This window comes from Triturus cristatus, chromosome 6, assembly GCF_964204655.1.
Source record: "Triturus cristatus chromosome 6, aTriCri1.1, whole genome shotgun sequence".
Lineage (NCBI taxonomy): Eukaryota > Metazoa > Chordata > Amphibia > Caudata > Salamandridae > Triturus > Triturus cristatus.
The window spans coordinates 1442951922-1442969589 of NC_140589.1; the positions used below are offsets into that span (position 1 = coordinate 1442951922).

The 17668-nt window shown below is 41.2% G+C and overlaps 2 protein-coding genes across 4 annotated transcripts in view; one reads left to right on the top strand and one right to left on the bottom strand.

The window, feature by feature from the left end:
* LOC146821513 (uncharacterized) overlaps window positions 1-1067 on the bottom strand; it is a 436639-nt gene extending 435572 nt beyond the window's left edge. Inside the window, exon 1 of the mRNA XM_085612507.1 lies at window positions 813-1067. Within this exon, the coding sequence (XP_085468633.1) occupies window positions 813-974 (162 nt within the window). The 5' untranslated portion in view covers window positions 975-1067. The remainder of the gene's footprint in view (window positions 1-812) is intronic.
* Window positions 1068-1392: 325 nt separating this feature from the next.
* Window positions 1393-17668, top strand: part of C1D (C1D nuclear receptor corepressor) — a 122906-nt gene continuing 106630 nt past the window's right edge. For 2 of the 3 annotated variants that reach the window (XM_085612510.1, XM_085612508.1), the window contains exon 1: window positions 1393-1629. The gene's annotated coding sequence lies outside the window, so the exon portion shown is untranslated. Of the gene's footprint in view, window positions 1630-14309; window positions 14407-17668 lie in introns of all 3 variants that reach the window. The other variant, XM_085612509.1, reaches the window with a different exon arrangement.

Below are 17668 nucleotides of genomic sequence, written 5' to 3' on the forward strand. Positions count from 1 at the left end.
AAAACGTTAATTACGTGGATATTTTTCACTTCAGGGTTCTGAGTGACGTCATAGAACACTCGAGCTTCGCTATATGATGTCATTCAAAACTCCTCGGTAAAAAACCCTCATTCTTCACAGCCACCTATCTAGAATTCTATATATTTTGTATATTAAGAAAGGGGTGTAATGTTCTGGAACCTTCTTATTACATGGTTTTAGAATATTTAAGTGAAGTTGCCTCTACATGGGGTGTGGAACAAAATATTTCTTTATTTATGCACTGTTCTCGTCACATAGCGTGCTCGAAAGTGGATGGGAAGCGGGTACAAGAGGATCTTGTGGGGGAGGGATAATGTGCGAAGCCGTGGTTCGGCTGTAACGCACTGGCAGTGGGACCCATTGAGGTGGACTACACAGCTACACATAACTGACCAGTAAGTGTTTAGTAGTGATCAGAACGGTTTAGAAGCAGAGGGCAGCGCATATGAAGTATGGAGGGAGCTGAGATATTATAACGAAATTAACAGCGTCTGCAATTCTTTCCAATGTATATTCAAAATGTGGTCAAGTGACCCAGGCCCCATCAATAATTTTGTGAACGTGGCTCCCATGCATGCGTGTTCTTCCAGTGTGCTCTATCTGTAGCACTGCCAACATTTGTGAAGAAGAAGGTTATTAAACAACTGATTTGCAATGAAGCTTGGGCATTGTTCAAGTGAAAAACTAAAAATAAATCAAAGTTGACAAACTGTTAAAAAGTTATTTTGACGCCAGCAAGGCAGAGCGAGTACAAGTTGTGTCAATCAGGGTTGTACGCAGCGCAGACTCACTCGGATACTGTACGAGGCCCCGGTATCGCTAGTCTGCAAACTGAGGCTGATGCTCTGTACTGCGCTGCTCACGCTCGCCTTGTACTTGGTAATGCGGGGTTCGAATGCAGGCTCTAGTTTACCGGATGAGATAGCTAGTTTGTCCAGGTCACAATTATTCATGGCTGCAGGTTTGGGCTATAATCCTGCGCGGCGACGAAGCTGGGCAATGTTCTGCTGTAAATGTGGTTCTGCGGCTGTAATCTCAGACGCCGTTTCCGTGGGAACGGAGCTGTCAGTAGTCGAAGCAGCAACAGGACTGCGTCCTTGGACCTAAATTTACCCTCACACATAGCCTTCGCATACACAAAAGCAAGTACAACGGACGGTAGGCACAATCATTAAAAGGAAGCGGAAGACGAGTACAAGCTAGGTGTCCGAACTCGTTACAGTTTAGGAATGGGGTGAAAATGACCAACTCCCCACTATAGTGTATAGTTTATACATATAATCCAAACTCAATATGGCCGATAATCTCGCGAGACTAGATGTAAAACGACGTAATCTCAGTGAGTTCCCTTATGACCAACGTGATGTCACCCATTTCAAAATGGCTGCCAAAAGTAATGGAAATCGATGTGTACGGCAGCTCTGCTAGAGAAGCTTTAAAACTTCTGTCGGCCCTTGGAGAGTGGGTAGCTTCTGTGGAGTGTTGTTTACATAAATGTTCCCTGCGTCACCCCTATCTCTCTGATAGACTGCTCGCACAGCTGCTTTCCTTGCTCCTGAACGTTAACTTTTGAAACACGTGGGATAGTCGCAAAGCAACGCGCTAACGGTATGTTTTACAAAATACAATAGCTGTAAAGGTGTGGGTTAGCACATATGGGTGCAATAATTATTGTTAAATGTATTGTATCTGTGTGTGATGAATGGTGATCTTGCCTATGTGTTTACCTCTCCATTGGAAGCAGTTTAATGAAACAGCGGGTACAGTACTCCGATCTGATATACGTAAGGTGACCAATTTTCAGTTTATCCTTGTGTGACATTTCCATTTGCGTAGTTACGACTTTGAACAGGCTTTCTGCGACACCTTTTCTTGACCGGAACAAAGCACTTTTATTAACGATAAAGGAGTCCCTTTCCTACTTTATAAGGATATTTCAGATCCTGGAGGAGTTCCATAATGATATAAAGGAACGAGTCCGAAGGCTGAGTTTCTTTATAATGTTATGGAACATTCAGGCTTTGATGTCAGCTCCCTGATGGTTATTCACTTAGAAAGTTGTGGTGTTTTTTTATTCTGTAGATCTTTGCGGTCAACTATGAACTTAATTTTTACCTTTATCACCAGTTTGTCTGCAAGCATAGTTTACTTGACTCCGTTCCGTATCATCACTTACTTTGGTGTTTTATACAAAAATAAGATAGAGAGCTAGGCTGTGCATTTGTTTAAAAAAAAAAAAATAGGATTGGGAGAAATCCTCTCTCATTCTGAATAACTTAGAATATACATTGTTACTTTTCATTAAATCTCATCCTTAGTCCCTATGTCCTTGTCACAGTCATTTTACTTCGGAGGGGATCCCACCTCATTAACAGGACCAAAGCCAGGTAGTAGGGGGTGGGCATGGCATAAACCTCCACCCCATAGGGGTGGTAAAAGTTATGACCAGGCTCACTACTCTATCTGATTTTGTTCCTGTTTCATGACTAAGACTGGGCCGTAGGAGCTGGGAATCTCTGCCTGGCTGGGGTCCTACATCGACGACTGAGACCGTGCCTTGTAGGGTTCTGGCGAAGCGAGTGTCAATCAGGGAGCATTGCCAACACATAGAAGGTATATGGGGTCTCTTCTGGTTGTTTGGTAAGGAATTCCCTTTTACCCTTAGGCTTGCTGTTTTGGGAAAATGGAAGTTGGTTTTGGAGAGCTCATCTGTGCGGCCATAGAGTGACTCGGCCACAGTATGCAAGTTAACCGAATTTAGGTGATGGTTGGAGTTTTGTGAGCGTGACTGGTACCTTCCTTTATTTGAATAATTTGACTTGCTTTCACGTTCATGCGCACAGAAAGCAGTATCTGTGAGTGGAGTATGTGTGAGTCATCAGACCACGAACACGCATGCTCTGACTTTTTTCGTTTTTCAGCATATTTATTTCCCCCCAACTTTGTGAGATGGGGAAACAGAAAATCATTCTAGACCCATTCTCTGCATGTAAGGGCTCTAGATCCAGATCTCCCACTAGGAAAAGATCCAGAGGTAGATAACGCCTTTCATGAAATGGTGAAAAAGATTCTTTGGGATATCCTCTTGCGTTTACAAGACATACCTAAAAAGCGGAATAGAAAGTGGATATGCCATCTGAGAGAGCTGATGAGGAGGAGGAAGAAGAATGCGCTCGAGCAGCTGAGTTAAAGGGCACATATATTGAAAAAACCTGATTCTATCCATGGTACTGATGAATATGAGGTTTCTGTCAGTTGTGTACTCACTGCTTCTACAGAGCCAGTGTAAAGGCAATTTGTAAAATCACAAACTCTAGCCATACCTATCTATCAGCACATTTAAGATGTGGGACTTGTAGAAGGAAGGTTCCGGACAGTATCATGTTGCCCAGTTTCATATCTAAACTATACCCTTTGGAAGACATTGAAAATACATTTCTAGACTTTGTGCAAGTGGATTAATTGGTGGCTAGCTTAGTAGGTCATGCTTTCATGCCTGAAGAAAATGATCATAAAGACACCACAGATAAAACTGATCAGGCATTGAAAAAGGCTTATGCAGGCTTCAAAATGTCAATGTGAGCAGGAATTTATAGGGCATACACCAGTCAGTCAATGCTAGCTGACTTTGAAGAGCTATTTTAAGCAGTTTAAGCAGAAGAATGCTAAGCCCTTGTGGAACGTCTGCAAAAGCAAACTGAGTTTGTCAGTCATCTCTTTCAATATAGTACAAGCAGCAGCGTTGTATCGGGGGCAACAATAGCTGCAAGAATAAATGTTTTTGTTAGAGACTAGCATATGGATTATGTACAAAAGAATGCTGCCCTTCGAATGCCATTTGAGGGCCCTAAACTGTTTGACCCTGATTTGGATGACAAATTGCTTAGAATAAAGAAAAAAACATTTTGCTTTATACAATCCGTCTACAACATCAGCTTCGTTTGTGTTCAATTTAGACATGTCATTTTCGCAGCTTTATCGTCCACAATATAATCAAGGATCAAAGAGGCAGAAAGGGAAAAATTACAACAAGAGCAGATCTTGCTTGAGAACAAAAAGCAGATATCCAATGCCGGAAGTGGCATAAATTGGCCTATAAGAGGGAGGATTTCTCACCTCCTGGAAGTTTGGAAGCAATACACTTCAGATTCCTGGGTACTACAGACAGTAGAGAGGTGTAACAGAATGGAGTTTCCGTCTGCCCTATTTGATACAGGGAGCAATTTTGCTCAAGAGCCGGTATGCAAGAAGACGGTGACACTAAACTCCTCAATACAGGCATTGCTCAGCATTTAGGTTCCTGAACATCAGCTTGGAAAAGGGACCTATTCCTGGATGCAAAGGTGACCGAAGCTTCTGCTTAGTCATGGACTTGAACATTTTAAAACAATGGATAAAGAATATCCATTTCAAAATTGAGACCATCTAGAAAATAATGCCTTTGGTTTCTCCAGTGAGTTACTTGCTGACTATAGACCTGAGGAATACATACTTTTACATACCAATTGCATCAGATGCAGCGCGGCTATTAAAAAGCCTTTTCCCTTATGACATCAACCCAGAAAACCCCTACCTCTATTATAAGCCTAAATCGTTGGGGCCCATGACACCAAATACACAAATCTACTCAGTTTTCTGGATTATTGATAAGTAGACGAGATGCAAGACAAACAGGTTACCGTATTAAACTGACCGAATGTACACTATACACATTCTATACATTAATCTTAAAACCTGTTGGTTGTAAACATCAAGGTACTCCGCTATTTGGTCGATGGACCAACTAGTAGAATCAGTTGATGGCGATTTAAGTCCAGCTCAATCACAATTAAACCTTTAACTTTTATTAATCATTTTAATCTAAAAATCACAGACTCAATTTAGAGTTAGCATATGGTTTTATCTGAAATTCATCGAATAAAAGTAAATGAGTAAAGTTTTATTAAGCAAATACATTCAACATCCTCAGTAAGCATTTAAGTAAAGATTAAAATAGAAAAGGAAAATACTCTTTACCCTTGGCAGTAGGGCGCGGATGAGAATGGTTCACCAAAACAAAGAATGAACCGCAGATCATAGGATAGATCTAATGAATACCAAGAAATCCTAGGGTCTAATCATATGTCACTAGTATAAATGAAATATAAATACTTCTTGAATAAGAATGTATCAAACCAACAACAAAATTGTGCTTATAAGATCATCTTAAACCGCTATGGTGTGATGATAATTGGTCTACATGTTTCAGCCATAATGATCCTTAATCGGATCAGGCTTTCATCAGGACCTAAACGAATAATGCTGCTGCTCTCAAAAAGTGAATAACACAAAGATAAATTTCAACATCAAAGGATATTGGACCAAGATGTTATCTTTGGTCTATCAGTGATAAGGTATCACCGTACCCGCTATCGCTGGGTGTAAAGCCTCACCTCTACCTGGCAACCGCTCTATCCGTCGGTACTGCTTGGCAGGAAGAGCCTGCTGCCGGAGGCTCTTCCTGCCAAGCAGTACCATAGCGGTTTAATTTATACCGCTGGTGCACTGCTTTCTTAATCCTGACAATAGGCATACTCTGATTAAAATTGTTGTTTGATGCCTAGTAGCCAGTTTTAGCGTTCACTCACTCATCCACGTTATTTTTCACATAGTAGATTATTTTGCACTGCGACCTCACTCACACGTTAGACTCATCACAGGTGGGTTTAGGATACCCTACATACTCCTTTAAAACATCCCTGAGCTCCTCCCTCACAGTGAGGGGGTTGTAGCCCTCGAAGGAACTAGGTGTTTCCTTTGGGAGGAGAGTCCCTATGATGAAGCATGTCACCTTTGGTGAGTGAGGGATTACGTCCTTTAAAGGGATCTGCCCCTAGATGATCTTATGAGCACAATTTTGTTGTTGGTTTGATACATTCTTATTCAAGAAGTATTTATATTTCGTATATACTAGTGACATATGATTAGACCCTAGGATTTCTTGGTATTCATTATGTCAGTTTGGGGATATAATCCTTAGTGGTCTATAAAACTTTTCCATTGGACCCTCTTTTTTGAACTGTTTTGTTTTTGAGCATAGGATAGATCTCCCAACACTGACTGACTGTCCCTCTAACCTCCTCGGACGCAGTCCCCTCCCGGAGCAACTCCCGCAACGGTCTCGTTCCTACTCTCAATCAAAGTTCGAAGTCCAAAATGCACAGTCTCAGGATAGAACAAGCATTGGCATAGCCAATAGGTTTCGCCTTTGGGACCTTATAAGTGTTTAGTTATCCAGCACAATATCCTTGGTGCAACAACATCAAGTGTTGCATGGCTAAACACTTACAAGGTCCCAAAGGCGAGACCTATTGGCTATGCCAATGCTTGTTTCTGATCGTATTCAAATATTTGTATCCAGCATACTTCAGAATCACACCACAAAAAGTTTCATTTGTGCTTTCCTAATACCGATATATTCAGCACAGTTCATTTACAGATATTTAAATGTTGTTGCGTGCTAGACAAAAGCTGGAAGTAAAGAAAATTAATTTACTGAGCGCCCGGTGCCCAAAGGTGTCACACTGCTAGCAAAACCCAGAAGCTGTGACAGAGGCAGGGAGAGCAATTGAAATGATGAGAAAATCCTAAATAGAATAAAAAGTAAAAAATCAAACCCCCAGTCACACCCCTAGACTGTTAGATTAAGCCTCTCACTTTAAAGTCAGAGAAAGAAAACACTAAGCTCCCTTGGTAGACAGAGCCTGACATTTGACCTTGGTATTTGAATGCACAGCAAATGTGACAAGATAAAAGACAATATGTAAAGGCCTGTTTACAGGAAGGAAGCACTGTGGAAGAATACATTAAACCAGACAATGCTCTACAGGATGGACCACACTGGATAGCCTAAAACAAATGAAGTCAGCCAATAGAAAGGAAGCACATGTGACTTACAAAGCCAATGGTAATACAACGGAGGAACGCGTTCTTAAGTAAGCTATCCGAATGCCCCCAAAATGTCTTTAACAAATCAGACAGCTCCACTGTCTGGTAGTCTTCGAACTAGAAAAGGGATGTATGGAGTGCTAGTCTTCGAACTAGAAAAGGGATGTATGGAGTGCTTGAACCAATCTCGGTCACTAGTAGCTGCCCTGGTCGCATTCCAGTGCACAGTTATTTTTGCTCATTTCACTTCTTAAGACATTAAAGACCCTCGTGCAAAACAGGCCTGGTCGTGTTCCATTAGTAATACTCCCAACAGGAACTGCTAAGTCATTAAAAATATTTTTAGAAAAAATTGCGATAAAGAACCCTGAAAGACTAAATAAAGCGAAAACAGAGGACCCATAAAATATTATGTTGCCTGGGTGCCCATTAAACATCTTATGGCCTTACAGCTGTGTCAATCATCACACCTTCAATCTGAAGTGAACATCCAGTACAAAATAAAACATCAAACTCTTCCCATGTTTCTTCTTTGAACGCTCCTTTGTACTTCTGAGCTTTGAATTTATCCATAAACTGGTCCATAGTGTCATCTTCTGCTGAGGCCATGTCTGTAAAGCGTATGACTACTTTAGTTACACTGTTGAAAACAGAACAGGAAGATGGAATCATATGGCATGTCGCACACGTCGGAACCTGAGCTACTCGTATACACATGATCCCGTTCTAGGGTAATCACTAAAACAGAAGGACCTGCGTGTAAGGTGATATCCACTTGAAAGCGCCATGTTGGAATGGAAGAAGTTTATGTATAATACTAGTAGCAGAAAAATAAAAAGGAACAAGACTTTAAACACTTAACTTAAGGGCAGGTGAAATTTACGTTATGGAGATACATTGTTTCATCTTGTAAATGTTTATAATTTATGATTAATAATAAATTACTTGTGTCCTCTTTTTGATGTAATATAAAGTTCAGAATTATATTAATTTATAATTATTTTAGATAAAAAATATCTACAAAAACCTCGTAGTGTCATCCTGTTCTCTTGGTCTGCACACCCTTGTTTCGCGTGACATTGTGTACTGAGGTACTGTGTTGTGCATGCACTCTTTTTCTGCCTCTTTCTCTTCTTGAACGCTGCAACTTTACACATAGAGAGTTGTTTGTCATTGGATTTTCTGTTTTTTTTTTTAAACCGTTTATTACAGGTCGTAAAAGTATACAAGTATGGGCCCACAACCTTCCGGCCGGCCGCTAGCAATAGTAGGAACATACGACATATGTTCATGGAGCACGTGGTATTACAGGAGGAGCATTTCTCAATAGATAACAATGTCGAAAACCACATCATCCAGGCCCCATTATGCGGTTTCATTTTAAATTAAGAACAACAAAAATTAAAACCACACCCACAAGGCAACCCACAATCAAAAATAGCAGCACGTGCTCCCCAAGAGGGGGGATCCCAACTATACACAGAAGTGTGAAGAGGGGGAAGAGAGCAAAGCGAGGACTGGGGGAACCCAATGCCCGGCAGCGGGGGAATGAGTCGGCTAAGGGGATGGGGCTGGCGAGGGATCAGGCAGCAGCGGTGGCGCGCAGATACCCCCTCGGTAGGCGTTCCAGGGGCCCCATACTTTCACCCATGTCCCAGGCTTACCCCTCGCATCTGTTTTTTTTTTAATGAGCAGAATAAGCACCAGTTTACCGCTGGTGCACCCCCTTTACGTATCAATTAAGGCGGACATCTTGAAACGAATTGTTACCTCATTCTTGTATACAGAATGTTGCAGCAAAGTCCACAGAACGCACAAACACAATGCATATATTTTTTCCTACATATATTACAGACTACATACAAACCGAGAGAAGTATACCTATATTTCAGGATACTCTTCCAAAGAAATCTTCAAGAAATAAATGATTCCCAAAAAGTGCCGCTTTAGATACGCTTTCAGCAGAATCCTTATAACAAACAAAAATGCCCTACATAGAAGCTAAACAATTTAATACAAAACACACAGTTTTAAATTTACTTTTGCTTCGGTAGTCGTTTTATTATTTCGGTAGCAGCTAATCTTTGCTGCTGCACTCGGCGAGTAGTTTCAATTTGTGAAACAATTTCAGTCTTCGAGACTGATTCGTCGGCAAATTTATTTTACGGGTAAATAAGGTACTGTATAGTGAGAAAGCATTTGCGCATTTCTTTTCATCGTGTTAGAGCAGCCAGTTTCGGTTACTTAAGCTAGATGGTCTGTTCACCCTCTACTGTAGTCATTCCTTTTCCACGAGGTTACAAAAAAGCCTGCACGTTGCATCTACCAGCTTTTAAATCCACATGTAAGTACAGAAATAAAAGTCGGTGGGCCATATCGATTTGCAGTGTATTATTAGCTTAAAATTAAGTATACCAGTTCACTCAATGTCACGAAGGGCCCAGTACTTCGTTCCCGGGGTTTTGTATGACAGCTAATGAATTCTGGGAGCTGTAGTCTGTCCACTTCAGTTGCTGTACTCGAACCAGTGCCCTCAAACAACGATTTCTAAACAAACGAGCAGCTCTGTCTCCTTGATGGCTTGAAATTATGTGGTAAAATGCATTCTGATATAGGGTGATAATGTAGGGCTTCAACCTTGCTCAATTTCAATAGGACACATTGTTTCAAGTCCTTTACTGACCTCTCACAAACTTTTGTCATCAGGTTTCTTAGTCAAATTGGTTCAGTGGACACAACCCCAGATTCAAACTCCTAGAAAGCGCTAGGGTGTCAAAAGCCCACTACTTTGTTTTGCTAATGTTTGTAAACCTTGCTTAAAATACATTATAAAAAGGTCCCAAAAGCGAGACCTATTGGCTATGCCAAGCGGCCGTGCGGCCGCGAAAGTGATCGCGATCAAACATCAAAGTGAAAGTAATCGCGTCAAGCGCGGCACACGCGCCCGCGCACATGCACTGTAGCTCTAGGCTGGCCTGGTAGCACTTTTTGGAGCCCTCACAAAATGTCTCGCCAGACCATCGCATGCGCTTTGTCAGGCGAGACCTAAAAATGAAGGAAGGTTGAACTCCATAACGTAAGCGCAGGCCCATTTTATACCCTTTTCTCTAACTTGCTATACTCAAAATTAAAATCTTTAGGGGCTGAATTCATTCTAATTGGTCCAGTGGAGGGTTGGTGATGGTCACCTCATCACCCTCCTTGTTCGAACCGGTCTGCAAACAATAAATGCATACAGTAGTCCTCGTGATCCCCAATGTCCAAAGGAAATTTGAACTTGTTAATGAAATTGGAACACACTCTGATGGTCCTCCTCTGTAGCTCAGTTCTCTCATCCGTTCCCATGCATACATGCTGAACTCTTGGCACGACTCTAGTTTCAGGTCAGGCTGGCCTTGACATCTCTCACTCCGGGCATAGGTCGCATACACGTGACTGAAGCATCCACTCTGCTCATGTGCGGGGCCATCTTATTCTGCACACGCCATACCGTCTCTCTCCTGCAGCTATTTTCAGGCATGGCCTACTAGGCCCGAATGAAACTAGTATAAGAACCAACACAACAGGATTTAGACATAGAAAATAAGCCTTTCTGTTTACCACCCGTCATTCTATTGACCCGTGTTTGATGTTACCTAGCAAAAGCGGCATTCAAAGCCATTTAACTTCCCATCTGCATTTTTTTTGCCACTGTACAACTTTACTGCATAACAGAATCCATGCGATTTTACTCTATTACGCAAATCACACAAAACCTATATTATTAAATTTACACTTGCAAGTAAATTAGATTTTGCAAAAGCCAGTTAGTTTTCCCACATGTAGTGTCTAATATAGGTGCATTTGTTGATTAGTACATGCGTTCAAACAATTAGTATCATTAGAGTTATGAGGTCATTAATTTTGAAGGGGTACAAAAATATTTTGTTTCCCCTGCTCCATCACATCAGAACACCAGAAGTTTTTACAATTCTGTGTTTCTGACATCCACTGTTAGTTCCAGGTGTTACCCTTTGCAGGCTTCTCAAAATCGTAAAAATATTACTAGATCTGCAGGTCTAATGACTAAAATAATCTACTCGTCCTAATTGTAATGCTCTTGTCCCATAAAGTGGTTTCAAATTATGTGATCCTGGGCAAATATTTTAATTCACTGAACCACTGTTTCACGTACCCAAACATCAGGTGATGCCACAGCCTGTGACTGTGTATCACGGATGTCAATCCCCCTGCTCTGGGTGCATGTTCTCCAACAGCGTGGTCCAGGTATCTAAGTCCTCCTGTAATTTTTCATCCCTGTGGCTACGGTCCATGTGGATTTTCTCAGCATCAGCCCATTCCTATACATCTCTATGCCAACGCAACAGAGGGGGTCCTAGTACCTATCCATCCTATGGCTACCGTTCTCTTCGCTAATCCCAGTGCTAATTGACAGAATCTCCAGTGCATTTTGCCTTGCCTGGGTTTCGTGAAGATGTCAAGCAGGCACATCTGGGGTGTCTCATCGAACTCCGGCACTGTCACTTCTCTCAATTTTGTCATCCCCCTTTGCCAATAAATCTGCACACTTGGTCAGTCCCATGCCATATACAGTAAAGAGGCAGTCCCTCACCCCCAAACATCTAGGACAATCCACCCCCCTACTCGCATACATCTTGCTGAGTTTAACCGGTGTGCTATGCGTACGGTGCAAGAAATTAATGTGTGCCAATTTAAATCCGGCATTACAGGAGACCATTTTTACTAATTCACAGGCCGCGTTCCAGCCTGAGTCAGTGAGTGCCTATGTCCATTCCGTCCCCCATGCCGGACAAAAAAAGGGAGCAGTGTCCAAATACTTAACTCCCTAGTGAAGGATGGCCTCTTAAAGATTCTAGTAACTAGTCTTTCCCAGATCGCTGCCATTTATCTAACCAGGTACGGAGTATCGGGAAGCGTACGAGACCTGCGCATGCGCAAGTCCAACAGGGGATGCAGTCCGTAAGAGCAGCGGAATAGCCTTATTTCCCAGTTGTCATCCCCAGATGCCTACCAAGCTGCATGCTGCAGTTTGGAGGCATAATAATAAAGCTCCACATCCAGTAGGCCATGGGTGTGGAATTTAATAAAATATCTACTTGTCCATGGGACAGGTTGCTTCATAAATATACTTGTCCTCTAACAAAATCCACTTGTCCCTTTTGTGCCATGTAATGCGGCGACAAATTATGGCAGTAATCTCATTATATAAGAGCTTTGAAATAGCCTCTCTGATTATGCAAGGGCTCCTTCCAAAGTAGGGTTTAAATACTAGCAATTCCCTTATGTTGCCACGTTTCCGCAGATCTACATACTGGGGTTGAAAGTAATAGTAAGCAATAGTTCCAGGGATGGAATGCCCTTGTGAGTTAGTGCAAACCTATTAACTTGCATGTTTTAAGGGCTTTCACCAACTCTTCTCTAATCTTTTCCCATACTAAGAAAGTTTGGAAATGTACTCTTGACAATGGCAGACATAAAACTTTTCCAGGGTTGGGGGAAAAAGGGGTTGGAGGGAAAGTGAACTTGCAAACACTCAGATTTTCACGAGCAAATCTACACCTGCATATTAGCTCATGCTAAAATACAGTTCACAAATATTTTCTAGGAGTTCTGTTTCTTGGCCTACTTCTGTAAAATCGTGTGAGTTCACGAAAGCTGTATATCTGCAATTAATGCAAGGACATGGGTGCACTTTTGAGACTTTATTTAATAATTGGGCCCCTAATTAGGTGTGGCGCTAACCATGACCTTTTGTGTTTATTAAAATTATTTCACTTTCTGTCTATTGGCTAGCTTCACTGTGAGTGACAGGTTCTGTTCTTTCACAAGGAGCATATCAACACAATCGTTTTGTTCAGTGCCAAGAACTACTGCGTCAATGTGTGCTTTTTGAGTACAAAAGCAATGTTTGTTATAATGGTGAGGGCCCGGCAGCTCCCACACCAATAAGGTTTTACAAAAGCCATGCCAAAACAAGTCATGCATTGACAAAACCAAAAGGCTGAACAACAATTTCAGACCTGCTGGCTTTACCAATGCTCGTTTAGTTTTAGGTTTCCCATAATCTTATTAAAGCTGGTTACACTGATTTTCCATTCTGAATTTTTTTGGGAAATACTTGCATACATCAACACATTTTACTAAAGGATGCTGGAAATAAATAGTACCTAAAACTTTACTGTAGTTTAGCTAAATGTTTTTGCATTTTTTTGTGAACATTTTATTTTGAAAGCAAAGAATCGTCAATCTTGCATTCAAGCTTCTGGAAATATTTGCACATAATCAGATAGCATTCTGGGAGCATTATACATAGCCTCATATTGCTAAACAGTGAAAACGTGTGTACACATTTTTATACTGGAACCACTGTCAGGAGTGCAGTCTGAGCTTACAACATTTACTTAGAGCGCTCAACCTAATCTTGAAGGTTTTGCATTAATGAACCATAAATACATGTTTGAACCGCATTAACACATTGACACAAATTTTACCTTAACTACAGGCAATGCCTTTCCCTGATCCATAATGTGGTACTGTAAACTGGGGGTTGGGCCTACTTGTCCCAAGGACAAAATGCACATGAAAACTTATTGCCCTTGACCCCAAACAATATGTCCCGGGCGTCGGGCTATAGGAATTCCACATCCCTACAGTAGGCCCATTCCACCCCTTAGCATGTCCTGCTTAAGCTGGGTGAGGGCCACCTGAACTCCCCGCCACCAGCCCACCTTTTTCTCCATACAGAATACAAATCGAGCTACACATAGGATACACTTGACCCTTGACTTGCCTCTTAGTTCATTAACAGCATTGTCATCAGGGCGGGTTCTGGAATGTTTCTGAAATCATGTTGAAGAACTATCACTTTTAATAAATACGTAACTAAAGCGTGAAGTGTTAGCACACTGTCATTTGAAATCAGCAGATTTTCAAATGAAATGGCTCAGAATTTCCCACCGACGTGCGGACATCAAACTATAGAGTGCACAAACAATGATGTTTTGAAATCGAGTTTCTGCAAATATTTGTCATTTGCGCATCACCAAGTAAAGTAGTGTGACTTGTTTTGCTCCTGTTTTATCTTTATTTGCATCACACTTCTGAATTACAAAAAAAAAATATGCTTTCGTAATTCTTGATATATTTGTACTATTCATTTACAAGCTATTTAAATGTGTTAAAAAGAAAACTGACATTTTACAGCCTTTTGTTTCAAAATGACACTTGACAAAAACCTCTAGCTGTAGTAGGTGAAAGAAAATTAAACACAATTTTCCATGATAAGAAACGCAGCAGTTAGTAAAAAGACAAACTGACATCTGACCTTTGTCCTTTAACAGACAGCAAATGTGTCAAGATCAAAACAAGATTTAAAGGCATATTGCTCATTCACTTTCTGAATGACCAGAACACCTGTTCATTTCAGTCTCCAGAAAGGTAGGTTCTATAAATAGCTCGACCTGATAAAATCGGACTCACCATAGCGAGTGTGTGAGTAGATTTTTTTGAGGCCTGCCTTTGGCATCCGTTCTGAGCCCAGGTTATTCACAAAAATGATGGTTCCTCTGTTTGTTAGTTTCTCTCCATCTGCAGGATCTCCAGATAGTTCCATATTTCGACGATTGATGGCTAGAACATAGCAGGAGAATCTACAGGGTGTAAAAGAACTCATGGAGGGTTATATGAAGGTGCATGGCCTCATTCCGAACTATGCAAAATGCCAGCTGATACCTTCCTAAAAGAAGGTTTTTATTTGAGTCTTTTTAAATGTGATTGAAAGCAGGTCTATCCTTCTCAAAACGGAGCAGAGAGGTTGAGACAACGACCTCACCTTCCCATACAAATCTTCAGCAAGGTTATGCAAAGTCCAAGACCATATGGCCTCTTATGCCTTCCTGTTTCCAAGGGTGAGTCTGCATATGAGACCACTGTTAAACATCTGAAAATCTGGAACTTCAGTCGAGTAAGAGAGGAAAATTCCTGTTGGAAAACAAGTATCGATGCAATTTCCTTGTTTGCTCAGGAGGTTCTCTCTAGCCAGTGCTTAATTTGAGCTGCTAGTTTCTGGTGCTCAGCACCGGCACTTAATTGTCAGCACCGGTTCTAGTGACAGTCCACCACATGGTCGCGATGTCTGTTTAATTTTGAGATGAGCACAACAACCATGTTTATTAAGTGAAACCACATTGAAAATGAATAATACCAGCCTCTCACACCATTACTATAGCTTTGTGTGGCCTGAAATAGTCTGAATTGTCACAGTTGTAGGTTGGGTGTCATGGTGGTGATGTCCTTGGCAACGCTAGCAGGAGCAGTACATGGTGCAGGCTGCAGTAGCCTTCCGAGATGTGCCCTGGAACTTGCTTTTTTCAAATTAAGCACCGTCTCTAGCCAAGGAGTTTCCATTAAATTCCAACCCTCCTTACTTTCTAACTATGGATGTCACTCTAACCAAGTGTGGAGCTATTCTGGGGAGTCGCACAGCTCAAGGAAGACTGACCTGGAAACAGAAGCGGCATTCTTCAAACTGGAGAGAGCTGTCAGCAATTTGGGAAGCTTTAAAGACATTCCATAACACACTAAAACAGCATCTTACTGTAATTCAAACATCCACTGGTGTAGCGAAGGCATATATCAACAGGCAAGGGGGGTCAAAATCTTCTTCCTTGATTCTAGTGGCCATGAAGATAGGGAACTGGAAAGAGCAATTTCCTCTATTTCAAGCAGCCAAATATATTCAGGGGAAGACCATAAGCAAGCAGACTACGCGATCCATAAGTTTGAAACGTTTTGAGATCAGTGCCCGGTGCAGTTGACATTCAGAGAGATTTGCTGCAGATTCGGAGAGCCATTGTGCGTCGTTGGGAAAGGCAAATATGTAAGAGATTTTGCCCTCAGTTTTACTTCAGGCACATGGGGAATGGATGGTTTAACCACTTAGTGGCCCATGAAAATCGTTTACGCCTTTCCTCTCATTCCTAATTTGTTGTTGAGGATCCAGAGGGAAGAAGTAGAGGTAGTGCTAGTGGTTTCATTCCGGCTCAGGAGATTCTGATTTTCCCCCACTTCTTGCTATTACATAGGTAGCAGTGCCTACATTTAGTTACAAATCCTCTTCAAGTATGTGGCCTTTGTAGATGAAAAGTAGGTTCTATGACCGCAACATAAAGATCTGGGGTAACAATTTGGCGCTCTAAGCAAACCGAAAAACCCTGCTACCAAAAGTGTTGAGTATGGACCCCTCAAGAATAGGGGCCCACTACAATATGAAATAGAAAGCTAGGAGCATACTTCAAATCAGTTTCAAAGTAATTACAAAATTAGTCATAGGCTTGAAGTTCAGTCCAAAAATCTTGATTTATTTTTCTTCAAAGGTAGTCACAATGGTGCAGTTGTTTAAGATGAAGCTAGTTACAGACATTAGTCAGGGCGGCCAACAGGTGTTTAGTCCTCTTGGACTTTTTCAAAGCTGAGGACAGTGGGTAAAATGAGAAGCAAACAATGTTGTATCCATAGGTAGCCGATTATTAATGTCATCTGAGTTCTTTCCGATGTATCTATATAAATCAAAAGTCGCTGAGACTTAGTTTCGTATGAGAATGTTATCATACATAAAGCGCATAGACAATATCAATATAAGTGGGCCTACAACCAAGTTCTCCAAGGGTAAGGAGCAAAAGTCCAGTTGATTACCAAAATGTGGTGTAAGGTAAGTCCATGAAAAGCTATCCATAAAAACAAGTCTCTGTAGTTCAGGAGGTCGCCATCTTGTGTGTCCTTGCAGTCAGCCACTCATTGATATGACATTGTTTAGGTCTCATTCTACCTGTTATCCTCAGCCTTGATAAAGTTTGAGAAGAAAAATAATTTCAGATTTTTGGACTGAACTTCAAACGTATAACAAACTTTATGAAACTGATTTGAAGTGTGATCCAACCTTTCTGTTACCCTTTAGTTCTATTGAGGTCTCTATAACATGTTTGGAAATTCCATATTTTTACTTCCCCTCCAGTGAATCTGGAATCTCTACATTTTACTAATTTGACCTGGAAATTAAAAGGGTGGGGTTAAGATCGATGGGAATTCCTAGCATTCAGCTGTTATAATCCAGCAGACTTGATGTCCTTCCACATTGCCTTCATACCCTAGACACTGGAAGAATTTCCAAAGATGATGGTGTGAAAAACAGAAATAGTCTATTGATTGTGAGATTGGAAGTGTCTTACAGTTTTTTTTTAATGGTTACAAACACTTAACAATTACAACTTTGAGAGCTCAGTGGGCAGCAATTAACTTCTATAGAGAACCGCAGGAAGGTTTTTGTTTTGGACAAATCAGACTTTGAATTTATATATCTAAAAAGTTTCTCCATTTCTACACCTGTGGTTCGTTCTTTTTGTCTGCCTTGTGATTTACCTTTAGTCCTCAGATCTTTACAGGGATTCCTTTTTGAACCCTTATCCATGGTGGAACTCAAGTAGCTTACTTTAAAGTTGGTGTTTCTGTTGGCAGTCACCTTGGCCAGAAGGATGGGTGAATTGGGTTCTCTATTATGTAACTCTTCTAGGTTGAGGATTTTAGAGGGTAGTATTGTTCAAAGAACTGATCCATTTTTCTTAACCTAGATTCCCTCTTTAGGTCATAGAGATATCTTTCATCTTTTTTCCCTAACCTTTCTCCGAAGGATGAAATCTTTGCT